At 50.8% G+C, this 14,934-nt stretch overlaps 1 protein-coding gene across 2 annotated transcripts in view; it reads right to left on the bottom strand.

Annotated features, from left to right (window-relative positions):
- The window catches only part of LOC141162674 (integrin alpha-M-like), a 210,171-nt gene that overhangs the window by 48,533 nt on the left and 146,704 nt on the right, over window positions 1-14,934 (bottom strand). For both annotated transcript variants that reach the window (XM_073649027.1, XM_073649026.1), the window contains one exon: window positions 13,450-13,589. In XM_073649027.1, the coding sequence (XP_073505128.1) occupies window positions 13,450-13,589 (140 nt within the window). The remainder of the gene's footprint in view (window positions 1-13,449; window positions 13,590-14,934) is intronic.

The raw sequence follows: 14,934 nt of genomic DNA, 5'->3' as shown, positions 1-14,934 counted from the left end.
GTACTCTGCTCACTGCTCCCTCCATGTACTGTGTACTCTGCTCACTGCTCCCTCCATGTACTGTGTACTCTGCTCACTGCTCCCTCCATGTACTGTGTACTCTGCTCACTGCTCCCCCCATGTACTGTGTACTCTGCTCACTGCTCCCTCCATGTACTGTGTACTCTGCTCACTGCTCCCTCTATGTACTGTGTACTCTGCTCACTGCTCGCTCCATGTACTGTGTACTCTGCTCACTGCTCGCTCCATGTACTGTGTACTCTGCTCACTGCTCGCTCCATGTACTGTGTACTCTGCTCACTGCACCCTCCATGTACTGTGTACTCTGCTCACTGCACCCTCCATGTACTGTGTACTCTGCTCACTGCACCCTCCATGTACTGTGTACTCTGCTCACTGCACCCTCCATGTACTGTGTACTCTGCTCACTGCTCGCTCCATGTACTGTGTACTCTGCTCACTGCTCGCTCCATGTACTGTGTACTCTGCTCACTGCTCGCTCCATGTACTGTGTACTCTGCTCACTGCTCCCTCCATGTACTGTGTACTCTGCTCACTGCTCGCTCCATGTACTGTGTACTCTGCTCACTGCTCATTCCATGTACTGTGTATTCTGCTTGCTCCATGTACTGTGTACTCTGCTCACTGCTCGCTCCATGTACTGTGCTCTGCTCACTGCTCCCTCCATGTACTGTGTACTCTGCTCACTGCTTGCTCCATGTACTGTGTACTCTGCTCACTGCTCGCTCCATGTACTGTGTACTCTGCTCACTGCTTGCTCCATATACTGTGTACTCTGCTCACTGCTCGCTCCATGTACTGTGTACTCTGCTCACTGCTTGCTCCATATACTGTGTACTCTGCTCACTGCTTGCTCCATGTACTGTGTACTCTGCTCACTGCTCGCTCCATGCACTGTGTACTCTACTCGCTCAATGTACTGTGTACTCTGCTCACTGCTCGCTCCATGTACTGTGTACTCTGCTCACTGCTTGCTCCATGTACTGTGTACTCTGCTCACTGCTTGCTCCATGTACTGTGTACTCTGCTCACTGCTCGCTTCATGTACTGTGTACTCTGCTCACTGCTTGCTCCATGTACTGTGTACTCTGCTCACTGCTCGCTCCATGTACTGTATACTCTACTCGCTCAATGTACTGTGTACTCTGCTCACTGCTCGCTCCATGTACTGTGTACTCTGCTCACTGCTTGCTCCATGTACTGTGTACTCTGCTCACTGCTTGCTCCATGTACTGTGTACTCTGCTCACTGCTTGCTCCATGTACTGTGTACTCTGCTCACTGCTCGCTCCATGTACTGTGTACTCTGCTCACTGCTCGCTCCATGTACTGTGTACTCTGCTCACTGCTCACTCCATGTACTGTGTACTTTGCTCACTGCTTGCTCCATGTACTGTGTACTCTGCTCACTGCTTGCTCCATGTACTGTGTACTCAGCTCACTGCTTGCTCCATATACTGTATACTCTGCTCACTGCTTGCTCCATGTACTGTGTACTCTGCTCACTGCTCGCTCCATGTACTGTGTACTCTACTCGCTCAATGTACTGTGTACTCTGCTCACTGCTCGCTCCATGTACTGTGTACTCTGCTCACTGCTCGCTCCATGTACTGTGTACTCTGCTCACTGCTCGCTCCATGTACTGTGTACTCTGCTCACTGCTCACTCCATGTACTGTGTACTCTGCTCACTGCTCACTCCATGTACTGTGTACTCTGCTTCCTGCTTGCTCCATGTACTGTGTACTCTGCTCACTGCTCGCTCCATGTACTGTGTACTCTGCTCACTGTTCACTCCATGTACTGTGTACTCTGCTCACTGCTTGCTCCATGTACTGTGTACTCTGCTCACTGCTCGCTCCATGTACTGTATACTCTACTCGCTCAATGTACTGTGTACTCTGCTCACTGCTCGCTCCATGTACTGTGTACTCTGCTCACTGCTTGCTCCATGTACTGTGTACTCTGCTCACTGCTTGCTCCATGTACTGGGTACTCCTGTCACTGCTCGCTCCATGTACTGTGTACTCTGCTCACTGCTCGCTAAATGTACTGCTTACTCTTCTCACTGCTCGCTCCATGTACTGTGTACTCTGCTCACTGCTCGCTCCATGTACTGTGTACTCTGCTCACTGCATGTACTGTGTACTCTGCTCACTGCTTGCTCCATGTACTGTGTACTCTGCTCACGGCTCACTCCATGTACTGTGTACTCCGCTCCCTGCTTGCTCCATGTAGTGTGTACTCTGCTCACTGCTCGCTCCATGTACTGTGTACTCTGCTCACTGCTCGCTCCATGTACTGTGTACTCTGCTCACTGCTTGCTCCATGTCCTGTATAGTATACTCTGCTCACTGCTCGCTCCATGTACTGTGTACTCTGCTCACTGCTCACTCCATGTACTGTGTACTCTGCTCGCTGTTCTCTCCATGTACTGGGTACTCCTCTCACTGCTTGCTCCATGTACTGTGTACAATGCTCACTGCTCACTCCATGTACTGTGTACTCTGCTCACTGCTTGCTCCATGTACTGGGTACTCCTCTCACTGCTCGCTCCATGTACTGTGTACTCTGCTCACTGCTCGCTCCATGTACTGCGTACTCCTCTCACTGCTTGCTCCATATACTGTGTACTCTGCTCACTGCTCGCTCCATTTACTGGGTACTCCTCTCACTGCTCGCTCCATGTACTGTGTACTGTGCTCACTGCTCGCTCCAGGTACTGTGTCCTCTGCTCACTGCTCGCTCCATGTACTGTGTCCTCTGCTCACTGCTCGCTCCATATACTGGGTACTCCTCTCACTGCTCGCTCCATGTACTTTGTACTCTGCTCACTGTTTGCTCAATGTACTGGGTATGTGTCTCCCTGGCCTGGATGCCACAAAATATATTAAAGCTGTGTCTGAGAGCAAGGGGGAGGTTCTCTGGTCAGGGGAACATTAGCATGCAGTACCTCCTGTCTCAGGCCAGTAGGGGGAGCAGGCTGCCCCTATAAAAGCTGGTACTGGGGGCAGGGTTAGAGAGAACTGGATTGCCTGTCTCAGGACTGAGACTTGTCCCAGAGCAGAGCAGGGACAGACAGTTGTATTGCACCTAAGAGGAAGTGTGGCAGGAGGAGAGCCACAAGCCAGAGACAAGAGGCGAAGAGAGCCTGTCTTGGCAGAAAGAGGACTTAATTTACCAGACTTTGGTGTCTGAGGCTGGGAGGATTCCACATTCTCCAGCAGATAACCAGTCCGCAGGGGACTGTATATTCCTTGGCCTAAGAAGCCTGGAGGCCCTGCCACAACCGAAGGGACCAGTAAAGACGTACAAGGCCGGGAGCAGAAAGGAACCCACGTCGCAGGCCATACAGGCGAGAATACACGGAGAGCTCGGAAGCGTGGGCTGTTACCCTATAACGAGGAGATAGCCAGAAGGAGCGCAGAAAGCACGGGAGGCCTACACCCTCACCCTGACCAGGGCCAATTTCCCCATTGCTCTCAGACATCCAGGTCCCCTCCTAGCCGGGACTGTTTATGGGTCAGTTTACCTGTTCTAGCAAAGACCCTGGACTGCAACCTGTTGTTTGTGTGCTCCTTCGTGCCTCCAGCACTACCGGTACTGGGACTCTCACCACCATCACTCCCACCATCCATTATACTGCCCTGGGGCCGCACTCTTCCCGTGGGGAGTCACACTACCCTAGCTGCATACATCATCAGCCCCAGCGGTCTGCATGCAGCGGCGGTTCCTAATAACCGCAATCCACGGGTGGCGTAGTCGGACATTATCAATAAAGCATAGCAGACTACCATTGGTCTGACCACCCTGAGCCACGGAATCGGGCCGCCACTACTACCCCCATCGTTTCCCTATTGCCCGGATCCGAGTGCCCCACGGCCCAGGGGGCGAGTCAGGTACTCTGCTCACTGCTCGCTCCTTGTACTGTGTACTCTGCTCACTGCTTGCTCCATGTACTGTGTACTCCTCTCACTGCTCGCTCCATTTACTGTGTACTCCTCTCACTGCTCGCTCCATTTACTGTGTACTCCTCTCACTGCTCGCTCCATGTACTGTGTAATTTGCTCACTGCTCACTCCATGTACTGTGTACCCTGCTCACTGCTCACTCCATGTACTGTGTACTCTGCTCACTGCTCGCTCCATGTACTGTGTATTCTGCTCACTGCTCGCTCCATGTACTGTGTACTCCTCTCACTGCTCGCTCCATGTACTGTGTACCCTGCTCACTGATCGCTCCATGTACTGTGTACTCTGCTCACTGATCGCTCCATTTACTGTGTACTCTGCTCACTGCTCGCTCCATGTACTGTGTACTCCTCTCACTGCTCGCTCCATGTACTGTGTACCCTGCTCACTGATCGCTCCATGTACTGTGTACTCTGCTCACTGATCGCTCCATTTACTGTGTACTCTGCTCACTGCTCGCTCCATGTACTGTGTACTCCTCTCACTGCTCGCTCCATGTACTGTGTACTCCTCTCACTGCTCGCTCCATTTACTGTGTACTCTGCTCACTGCTTGCTCCATGTACTGTGTACTCCTCTCACTGCTCGCTCCATGTACTGTGTACTCCTCTCACTGCTCACTCCATTTACTGTGTACTCCTCTCACTGCTCGCTCCATGTACTGTGTAATTTGCTCACTGCTCACTCCATGTACTGTGTACCCTGCTCACTGCTCACTCCATGTACTGTGTACTCTGCTCACTGCTCGCTCCATGTACTGTGTATTCTGCTCACTGCTCGCTCCATGTACTGTGTACTCCTCTCACTGCTCGCTCCATGTACTGTGTACCCTGCTCACTGATCGCTCCATGTACTGTGTACTCTGCTCACTGATCGCTCCATTTACTGTGTACTCTGCTCACTGCTCGCTCCATGTACTGTGTACTCTACTCACTGCTTGCTCCATGTACTGTGTACTCTACTCACTGCTTGCTCCATGTACTGTGTACTCTTCTCACTGCTCGCTCCATGTACTGTGTACTCCTCTCACTGCTCGCTCCATATACTGTGTACTCTGCTCACAGCTCGCTCCATGTACTGTGTATTCTGCTCACTGCTCGCTCCATTTACTGTGTGCTCTACTCACTGCTCGCTCAATGTACTGTGTACTCCTCTCACTGCTCGCTCCATATACGGTGTTCTCTTCTCACTGCTCGCTCCATGTACTGTGTACTCCTCTCACTGCTCACTCCATGTACTGTGTACTCCTCTCACTGCTCACTCCATGTACTATGTACTCTGCTCACTGCTCACTCCATGTACTGGGTACTCCTCTCACTGCTCACTCCATGTACTATGTACTCTGCTCACTGCTCGCTCCATGTACTGTGTACTCCTCTCACTGCTCACTCCATGTACTGTGTACTCCGCTCACTGCTCACTCCATATACTGAGTACTGTGCCCACTGCTCGCTCCATGTACTGTGTACTCTGCTCACTGCTCGCTCCATGTACTGTGTACTCTGCTCACTGCTCTTTCAATGTACTGTGTACTCTGCTCACTGCTCGTTCAATGTACTGTGTACTCTGCTCACTGCTTGCTCCATGTACTGTGTACTCTGCTCACTCCATGTACTGTGTACCCTGCTCACTCCATGTACTGTGTACCCTGCTCGCTCCATGTACTGTGTACTCTGTTCACTGCTTGCTCCATGTACTGTGTACTTTGCTCACTGCTCACTCCATGTACTGTGTACCCTGCTCACTGCTCGCTCCATGTACTGTGTATTCTGCTCACTGCTCGCTCCATGTATTGTGTACTCCTCTCACTGCTCGCTCCATGTACTGTGTACTCCTCTCACTGCTCGCTCCATGTACTGTGTACCCTGCTCACTGCTCGCTCCATGTACTGTGTACTCTGCTCACTGATCGCTCCATGTACTGTGTACTCTGCTCACTGCTCACTCCATGTACTGTGTACTCTGCTCACTGCTCGCTCCATGTACTGTGTACTCTTCTCACTGCTCGCTCCATGTATTATGTACTCCTCTCACTGCTCGCTCCATATACTGTGTACTCTGCTCACAGCTCGCTCCATGTACTGTGTACTCTGCTCACTGCTCGCTCCATTTACTGTGTGCTCTGCTCACTGCTTGCTCAATGTACTGGGTACTCTGCTCACTGCTCGCTCCATGTACTGTGTTCTCTTCTCTCTGCTCGCTCCATGTACCGTGTACTCTGTTCACTGCTCGCTCCATGTACTGTGTACTCTGCTCGCTGTTCTCTCCATGTACTGGGTACTCCTCTCACTGCTTGCTCCATGTCCTGTGTACTCTGCTCACTGCTTGCTCCATGTACTGTGTACTCCTCTCACTGCTTGCTCCATGTCCTGTGTACTCTGCTCACTGGTCTCTCCATGTACTGTGTACTCCTCTCACTGCTTGCTCCATGTCCTGTGTACTCTGCTCACTGCTTGCTCCATGTCATGTGTACTCTGCTCACTGGTCGCTTCATGCACTCTGTACTCTGCTCACTGCTCGCTCCATGTACTGTGTACTCTGCTCACTGCTCGCTCTATGTACTGTGTACTCCTCTCACTGCTCACTCCATGTACTGTGTACTCCTCTCACTGCTCACTCCATGTACTATGTACTCTGCTCACTGCTCACTCCATGTACTGGGTACTCCTCTCACTGCTCACTCCATGTACTATGTACTCTGCTCACTGCTCGCTCTATGTACTGTGTACTCCTCTCACTGCTCACTCCATGTACTGTGTACTCTGCTCACTGCTCACTCCATATACTGTGTACTGTGCTCACTGCTCGCTCCATGTACTGTGTACTCTGCTCACTGCTCGCTCCATGTACTGTGTACTCTGTTCACTCCATGTACTGTGTACCCTGCTCGCTCCATGTACTGTGTACTCTGTTCACTGCTTGCTCCATGTACTGTGTACTTTGCTCACTGCTCACTCCATGTACTGTGTACCCTGCTCACTGCATGTACTGTGTATTCTGCTCACTGCTCGCTCCATGTACTGTGTACTTCTCTCACTGCTCGCTCCATGTACTGTGTACCCTGCTCACTGCTCGCTCCATGTACTGTGTACTCTGCTCACTGATCGCTCCATGTACTGTGTACTCTGCTCACTGCTCACTCCATGTACTGTGTACTCTGCTCACTGCTCGCTCCATGTACTGTGTACTCTTCTCACTGCTCGCTCCATGTACTGTGTACTCTGCTCACAGCTCGCTCCATGTACTGTGTACTCTGCTCGCTCCATTTACTGTGTGCTCTGCTCACTGCTTGCTCAATGTACTGGATACTCTGCTCACTGCTCGCTCCATGTACTGTGTTCCCTTCTCACTGCTCGCTCCATGTACTGTGTACTCTGTTCACTGCTCGCTCCATGTACTGTGTACTCTGCTCGCTGTTCTCTCCATGTACTGGGTACTCCTCTCACTGCTTGCTCCATGTCCTGTGTACTCTGCTCACTGCTTGCTCCATGTACTGTGTACTCCTCTCACTGCTTGCTCCATGTCCTGTGTACTCTGCTCACTGCTTGCTCCATGTCCTGTGTCCTCTGCTCACTGGTCGCTTCATGCACTCTGTACTCTGCTCACTGCTCGCTCCATGTACTGTGTACTCTGCTCACTGCTCGCTCTATGTACTGTGTACTCCTCTCACTGCTCACTCCATGTACTGTGTACTCCTCTCACTGCTCACTCCATGTACTATGTACTCTGCTCACTGCTCACTCCATGTACTGGGTACTCCTCTCACTGCTCACTCCATGTACTATGTACTCTGCTCACTGCTCGCTCTATGTACTGTGTACTCCTCTCACTGCTCACTCCATGTACTGTGTACTCTGCTCACTGCTCACTCCATATACTGTGTACTGTGCTCACTGCTCGCTCCATGTACTGTGTACTCTGCTCACTGCTCGCTACATGTATTGTGTACTCTGCTCACTGCTCCTTCCATGTACTGTGTACTCTGTTTACTGCTCGCTCCATGTTCTGAGTACTCTGCTCACTGCTTGCTCCATGTACTGTGTACTCTGTTCACTCCATGTACTGTGTACCCTGCTCGCTCCATGTACTGTGTACCCTGCTCGCTCCATGTACTGTGTACCCTGCTCGCTCCATGTACTGTGTACTCTGTTCACTGCTTGCTCCATGTACTGGGTCCTCCTCTCACTGCTCACTCCATGTACTGGGTACTCTGCTCACTGCTTGCTCCATGTACTTGGTACTCCTCTCACTGCTCACTCCATGTACTGTGTACTCTGCTCACTGCTCACTCCATGTACTGTGTACTTTGCTCACTGCTCGCTCCATGTACTGTGTACTCTGCTCACTGCTCGCTCCATGTACTGTGTACTCTGCTCACTGCTCGTTCCATGTACTGTGTATTCTGCTTGCTTCATGTACTGTGTACTCTGCTCACTGCTCGCTCAATGTACTGTGTATTCTGCTCACTGCTCTCTCCATGTACTGTGTACTCTGCTCACTGCTCGTTCCATGTACTGTTTACTCTGTTCACTGCTCGCTCCATGTACTGTGTACTCTGCTCACTGCTTGCTCCATGTACTGTGTACTCTGTTCACTGCTCGCTGCATGTACTGTATACTCTACTCGCTCCATGTACTGTGTACTCTGCTCACTGCTCGCTCCATGTACTGTGTACTCTGCTCACTGCTCATTCCATGTACTGTGTATTCTGCTTGCTCCATGTACTGTGTACTCTGCTCACTGCTCGCTCCATGTACTGTGTACTCTGCTCACTGCTCGCTCCATGTACTGTGTACTCTGCTCACTGCTCGCTCCATGTACTGTGTACTCTGCTCACTGCTCGCTCCATGTACTGTGTACTCTGTTTACTGCTCGTTCCATGTACTGTGTATTCTGCTTACTCCATGTACTGTGTACTCTGCTCACTGCTCGCTCCATGTACTGTGTACTCTGCTCACTGCTCGCTCCATGTACTGTGTACTCTGTTCACTCCATGTACTGTGTACCCTGCTCACTCCATGTACTGTGTACTCTGCTCACTGTTCGCTCCATGTATTGTGTACTCTGCTCACTTCTCGTTCCATGTACTGTGTACTCTGCTCACTGCTCCCTCCATGTACTGTGTATTCTGCTCACTGCTCACTCCATGTACTGTGTACTATGCTCACTGCTCACTCCATGTACTGTGTATTCTGCTCACTGCTCGCTCCATGTACTGTGTACTCTGCTCATTCCATGTACTGTGTACTCTGCTCACTGCTCCCTCCATGTCCTGTGTACTCTGCTCACTGCTCTCTCCATGTACTGTGTATTCTGCTCACTGCTCACTCCATGTACTATGTACTCTGCTCACTGCTCACTTCATGTACTGTGTATTCTGCTCACTGCTCGCTCCATGTACTGTGTACTTTGCTCACTGCTCGCTCCATGTACTGTGTACTCTGCTCACTGCTCGCTGCAGGTACTGTGTATTCTGCTCACTGCTCACTCCATGTACTGTGTATTTTGCTCACTGCTCGCTCCATGTACGGTGTATTCTGCTCACTGCTTACTCCATGTACTGTGTACTCTGCTCACTGCTTGCTCCATGTACTGTGTACCCTACTCACTGCTCGCTCCATGTACTGTGTATTCTGCTCACTGCTCGCTCCATGTACTGTGTACTCTGCTCACTTCTCGCTCTATGTACTGGGTACTCCTCTCACTGCTTGCTCCATGTACTGTGTACTCTGCTCACTGCTCACTCCGTGTACTGTATACTCTACTCGCTCCATGTACTGTGTACTCTGCTCGCTCCATGTACTATGTACTCTGCTCACTGCTCGCTCCATGTACTGTGTACTCTACTCACTGCTCGCTCCATGTACTGTGTATTCTGCTTGCTCCATGTACTGTGTACTCTGCTCACTGCTCGCTCCATGTACTGTGTACTCTGTTCACTCTATGTACTGTGTACTCTGCTCACCGCTCGCTCCATGTACTGTGTACTCTGCTCACTGCTCACTCCATGTACTGGGTACTCCTCTCACTGCTTGCTCCATGTACTGTGTACTCTGCTCACTGCTCACTCCATGTACTGTATACTATACTCGCTCCATGTACTGTGTACTCTGCTCACTGCTCGCTCCATGTACTGTATACTCTACTCACTCCCTGTACTGTGTACTCTGCTCACTGCTCGTTCCATGTACTGTGTACTCTGCTCACTGCTCACTCCATGTGCTGTGTACTCTGCTCACTGTCGTTCCTTGTACTGCGTACTCCCCTCACTGCTCACTCCATATACTGTGTACTCTGCTCACTGCTCGCTCCATTTACTGTGTACTCTGCTCACTGCTCGCTCCATATACTGTGTACTCTGCTCACTGCTCGCTCCATTTACTGGGTACTCCTCTCACTGTTCGCTCCATGTACTTTGTACTCTGCTCACTGTTTGCTCAATGTACTGTGTACTCCTCTCCCTGCTCACTCCATTTACTGTGTACTCCTCTCACTGCTCGCTCCATGTACTGTGTACTTTGCTCACTGCTCGCTCCATGTACTGTGTACCCTGCTCACTGCTCGCTCCATGTACTGTGTACCCTGCTCACTGCTCACTCCATGTACTGTGTACTCTGCTCACTGCTCGCTCCATGTACTGTGTACTCTGGTCACTGCTTGCTCCATATACTGTGTACTCTGCTCACTGCTCGCTCCATGTACTGTGTACTCTGCTCACTGCTCGCTCCATGTACTGTGTACTCTGCTCACTGCTCACTCCATGTACTGTGTACTCTGCTCACTGCTCGCTCCATTTTCTGTGTGCTCTGCTCATTGCTTGCTCAATGTACTGGGTACTCTGCTCACTGCTAGCTCCATGTACTGTGTACTCTTCTCACTGCTCGCTCCATGTACTGTGTACTCTGTTCACTGCTCGCTCTATGTACTGTTCTCTCCATGTACTGGGTACTCCTCTCACTGCTTGCTCCATGTACTGTGTACTCTGCTCACTGCTCACTCCATGTACTGTATACTCTACTCGCTCCATGTACTGTGTACTCTGCTCACTGCTCTCTCCATGTACTGTGTACTCTGCTCACTGCTCACTCCATGTACTGTATACTCTACTCGCTCCATGTACTGTGTACTCTGCTCACTGCTCTCTCCATGTACTGTGTACTCTGCTCACTGCTCTCTCCATGTACTGTGTACTCTGCTCACTACTCGCTCCATGTACTGTGTACTCCTCTCACTGCTCGCTCCATATACTGTGTACTCTGCTCACTGCTCACTCCATGTACTGTGTACTCTGCTCACTGCTCGCTCCATTTTCTGTGTGCTCTTCTCACTGCTTGCTCAATGTACTGGGTACTCTGCTCACTGCTAGCTCCATGTACTGTGTACTCTTCTCACTGCTCGCTCCATGTACTGTGTACTCTGTTCACTGCTCGCTCTATGTACTGTGTACTCTGCTCACTGTTCTCTCCATGTCCTGTGTACTCTGCTCACTGCTTGCTCCATGTACTGTGTACTCCTCTCACTGCTTGCTCCATGTCCTGTGTACTCTGCTCACTGCTCTCTCCATGTACTGTGTACTCTGCTCACTCTATGTACTGTGTACTCTGCTCACTGCTCGCTCCATGTACTGTGTACTCTGCTCACTGCTCGCTCCATGTACTGGGTACTCCTCTCACTGCTTGCTCCATGTACTGTGTACTCTGCTCACTGCTCACTCCATGTACTGTGTACTCTGCTCACTGCTCACTCCATGTACTGTGTATTCTGCTCACTGCTCTCTCCATGTACTGTGTACTCTGCTCACTGCTCGCTCCATGTACTGTGTACTCTGCTCACTGCTCGCTCCATGTACTGTGTACTCTGCTCACTGCTCTCTCCATGTACTGTGTACTCTGCTCACTACTCGCTCCATGTACTGTGTACTCTGCTCACAGCTCGCTCCATGTGCTGTGTATTCTGCTCACTGCTCTCTCCATGTACTGTGTACTCTGCTCACTGCTCACTCCATGTACTGTGTACTCTGCTCACTGCTCACTCCATGTACTGTGTACTCTGCTTGCTCCATGTACTGTGTAGTCTGCTCACTACTCGCTCCATGTACTGTGTACTCTGCTCACTGCTCTCTCCATGTACTGTGTACTCTGCTCACTACTCGCTCCATGTACTGTGTACTCTGCTCACTACTCGCTCTATGTACTGTGTACTCTGCTCACAGCTCGCTCCATGTACTGTGTATTCTGCTCACTGCTCACTCCATGTACTGTGTACTCTGCTTGCTCCATGTACTGTGTACTCTGCTCACTACTCGCTCCATGTACTGTGTACTCTGCTCACTGCTCGCTCCATGTATTTTGTACTCTGCTCACTGCTCACTCCATGTACTGTGTACTCTGCTTGCTCCATGTACTGTGTACTCTGGTCACTACTCGCTCCATGTACTGTGTACTCTGCTCACTGCTCTCTCCATGTACTGTGTACTCTGCTCACTACTCGCTCCATGTACTGTGTACTCTGCTCACTGCTCGCTCCATGTACTGTGTACTCTGCTCACTGCTCTCTCCATGTACTGTGTACTCTGCTCACTACTCGCTCCATGTACTGTGTACTCTGCTCACAGCTCGCTCCATGTACTGTGTATTCTGCTCACTGCTCTCTCCATGTACTGTGTACTCTGCTCACTGCTCACTCCATGTACTGTGTACTCTGCTCACTGCTCACTCCATGTACTGTGTACTCTGCTTGCTCCATGTACTGTGTACTCTGCTCACTACTCGCTCCATGTACTGTGTACTCTGCTCACTGCTCTCTCCATGTACTGTGTACTCTGCTCACTACTCGCTCCATGTACTGTGTACTCTGCTCACAGCTCGCTCCATGTACTGTGTATTCTGCTCACTGCTCAATCTATGTACTGTGTACTCTGCTCGCTCCATGTACTGTGTATTCTGCTCACTGCTCGCTCCATGTACTGTGTACTCTGCTCACTGCTCGCTCCATGTACTGTGTACTCTGCTCACTACTCGCTCCATGTACTGTGTACTCTGCTCACAGCTCGCTCCATGTACTGTGTATTCTGCTCACTGCTCGCTCCATGTACTGTGTACTCTGCTCACTGCTCACTCCATGTACTGTGTACTCTGCTTGCTTCATGTACTGTGTACTCTGCTCACTACTCGTTCCATGTACTGTGTACTCTGCTCACTGCTCCCTCCATGTATTGTGTATTCTGCTCACTGCTCTCTCCATGTACTGTGTACTCTGCTCACTTCTCGCTCCATGTACTGGGTCCTCCTCTCACTGCTCGCTCCATGTACTGGGTCCTCCTCTCACTACGTGTCCTTTCTGCTCTGTATTTTCCTCCTCTGCTGATCTCTATCTCTTCCCACCATCATCTTTCTGGATTAGGTTCAGTACATATCCGCCTATCTCAGTAAGTATTATATCACCCTTCCATCCACCGTCACCTGCTTTCCTGTGACTGTGGCCACCTGATGCCAGATAAAGGTGTTTGGGTTTCTTCTATAGATGAGGACCCTTCCCAGATGCTGGAACCTTGGTGCGCCCATGGCAATTAAATTTTCATCCACCAGCTGCATGGCATAGCCTGGCAAATGTAGGGGCAAGCTTGAGTTAGAAGATATAATTATTATTATTATTGATTTATATAGCGCCATTGATTCCATGGTGCTGTACATAAGGGGTTACATACCAGATACAGATATCACTATCAGTAAACTAACAATGATAGACTGGTATGGAGGGAGGAGGACCCTGCCCTTGCGGGCTTACAGTCTACAGGATGGTGGGGAGGAGACAGTAGGTTGGGGGGTTGCAGTAGTAGTAGCTCCGGTGTTGAGGGGGCAGCGGGGTTATGGCAAGTTGTAGCTTTCTTGAAGAGATGGGTTTTCAGGTTCCGTCTGAAGGATCCAGGTGTGGCAGATAATCGGACGTGTTGGGGCACAGAATTCCATAGGACGGGGGATATTCGGGAGAAATCTTGGAGGCGATTGTGTGAGGAACGGATAAGTGTGGAGGAGAGAATGAGGTCGTGGGAGGACCGGAGGTTACGTAAGGGAATATATCGGGAGATTAGTTCAGAGATGTACGGAGGAGAGAGGTTGTGGATGGCTTTGTAGGTCAGTGTTAGTAGTTTGAACTGGATACGCTGGGGGAATGGGAGCCAACGAAGGGATTTGCAAAGGGGGGTAGCAGAGGAGTAGCGAGGCGAGAGATGGACCAGTCGCGCAGCAGAGTTAAGGATGGACTGAAGGGGTGCGAGAGTGTTAGCAGGTAGACCACAGAGGAGGATGTTGCAGTAGTCCAGGCGGGAGATGATAAGGGCATGCGCAAGCAGTTTAGTAGATTGAGGGATGAGGAGAGGACAGATTCTGGAAATATTTTTGAGCTGGAGGCGACAGGAGGTGGTGAGAGCTTGGATGTGGGGTTTGAAGGACAGGGCAGAGTCAAGGGTTACTCCGAGGCAGCGGATTGTCGGTACAGCGGAAAGAGTGATGTCGTTTATTGTGATAGAATGATCAGGTGGGAAGGATATGCGAGATGGGGGAAAGATAATGAGTTCAGTTTTATCCATATTGAGCTTGAGGAAGCGGAAGGAAAAGAAGGAGGATATGGCTGCTAGACATGCTGGGATTCTGGACAGCAGAGAGGTGACGTATGGGCCAGGTAGGTAGATCTGGGTGTCATCAGTGTACAGATGGTACTGGAAGCCATGAGATTTTATGAGCTGTCCCAGGCCAAGGGTATAGATTGAGAAGAGTAGGGGTCCTAGGACAGCGACTTGAGGGACTCCAACAGAGAGGGGGATGGGTGAGGAGGTGACGTGGGAGTGGGAGATGCTAAATGTGAGGTGAGAAAGGTATGAGGAGATCCAAGATAGGGCAAGGAAGAGAGGATCTGTAGTAGGAGGCAGTGGTCAACTGTGTCAAAGG

The sequence above is a fragment of the Phyllobates terribilis genome, unplaced genomic scaffold (assembly GCF_046119375.1).
Source record: "Phyllobates terribilis strain yellow unplaced genomic scaffold, ASM4611937v1 Scaffold_9__5_contigs__length_417890890, whole genome shotgun sequence".
Classification (NCBI taxonomy): Eukaryota; Metazoa; Chordata; class Amphibia; order Anura; family Dendrobatidae; genus Phyllobates; species Phyllobates terribilis.
The sequence above is the reverse complement of the archived record's forward strand: the minus strand, read 5'-3'. Positions and strand labels throughout refer to the sequence as shown.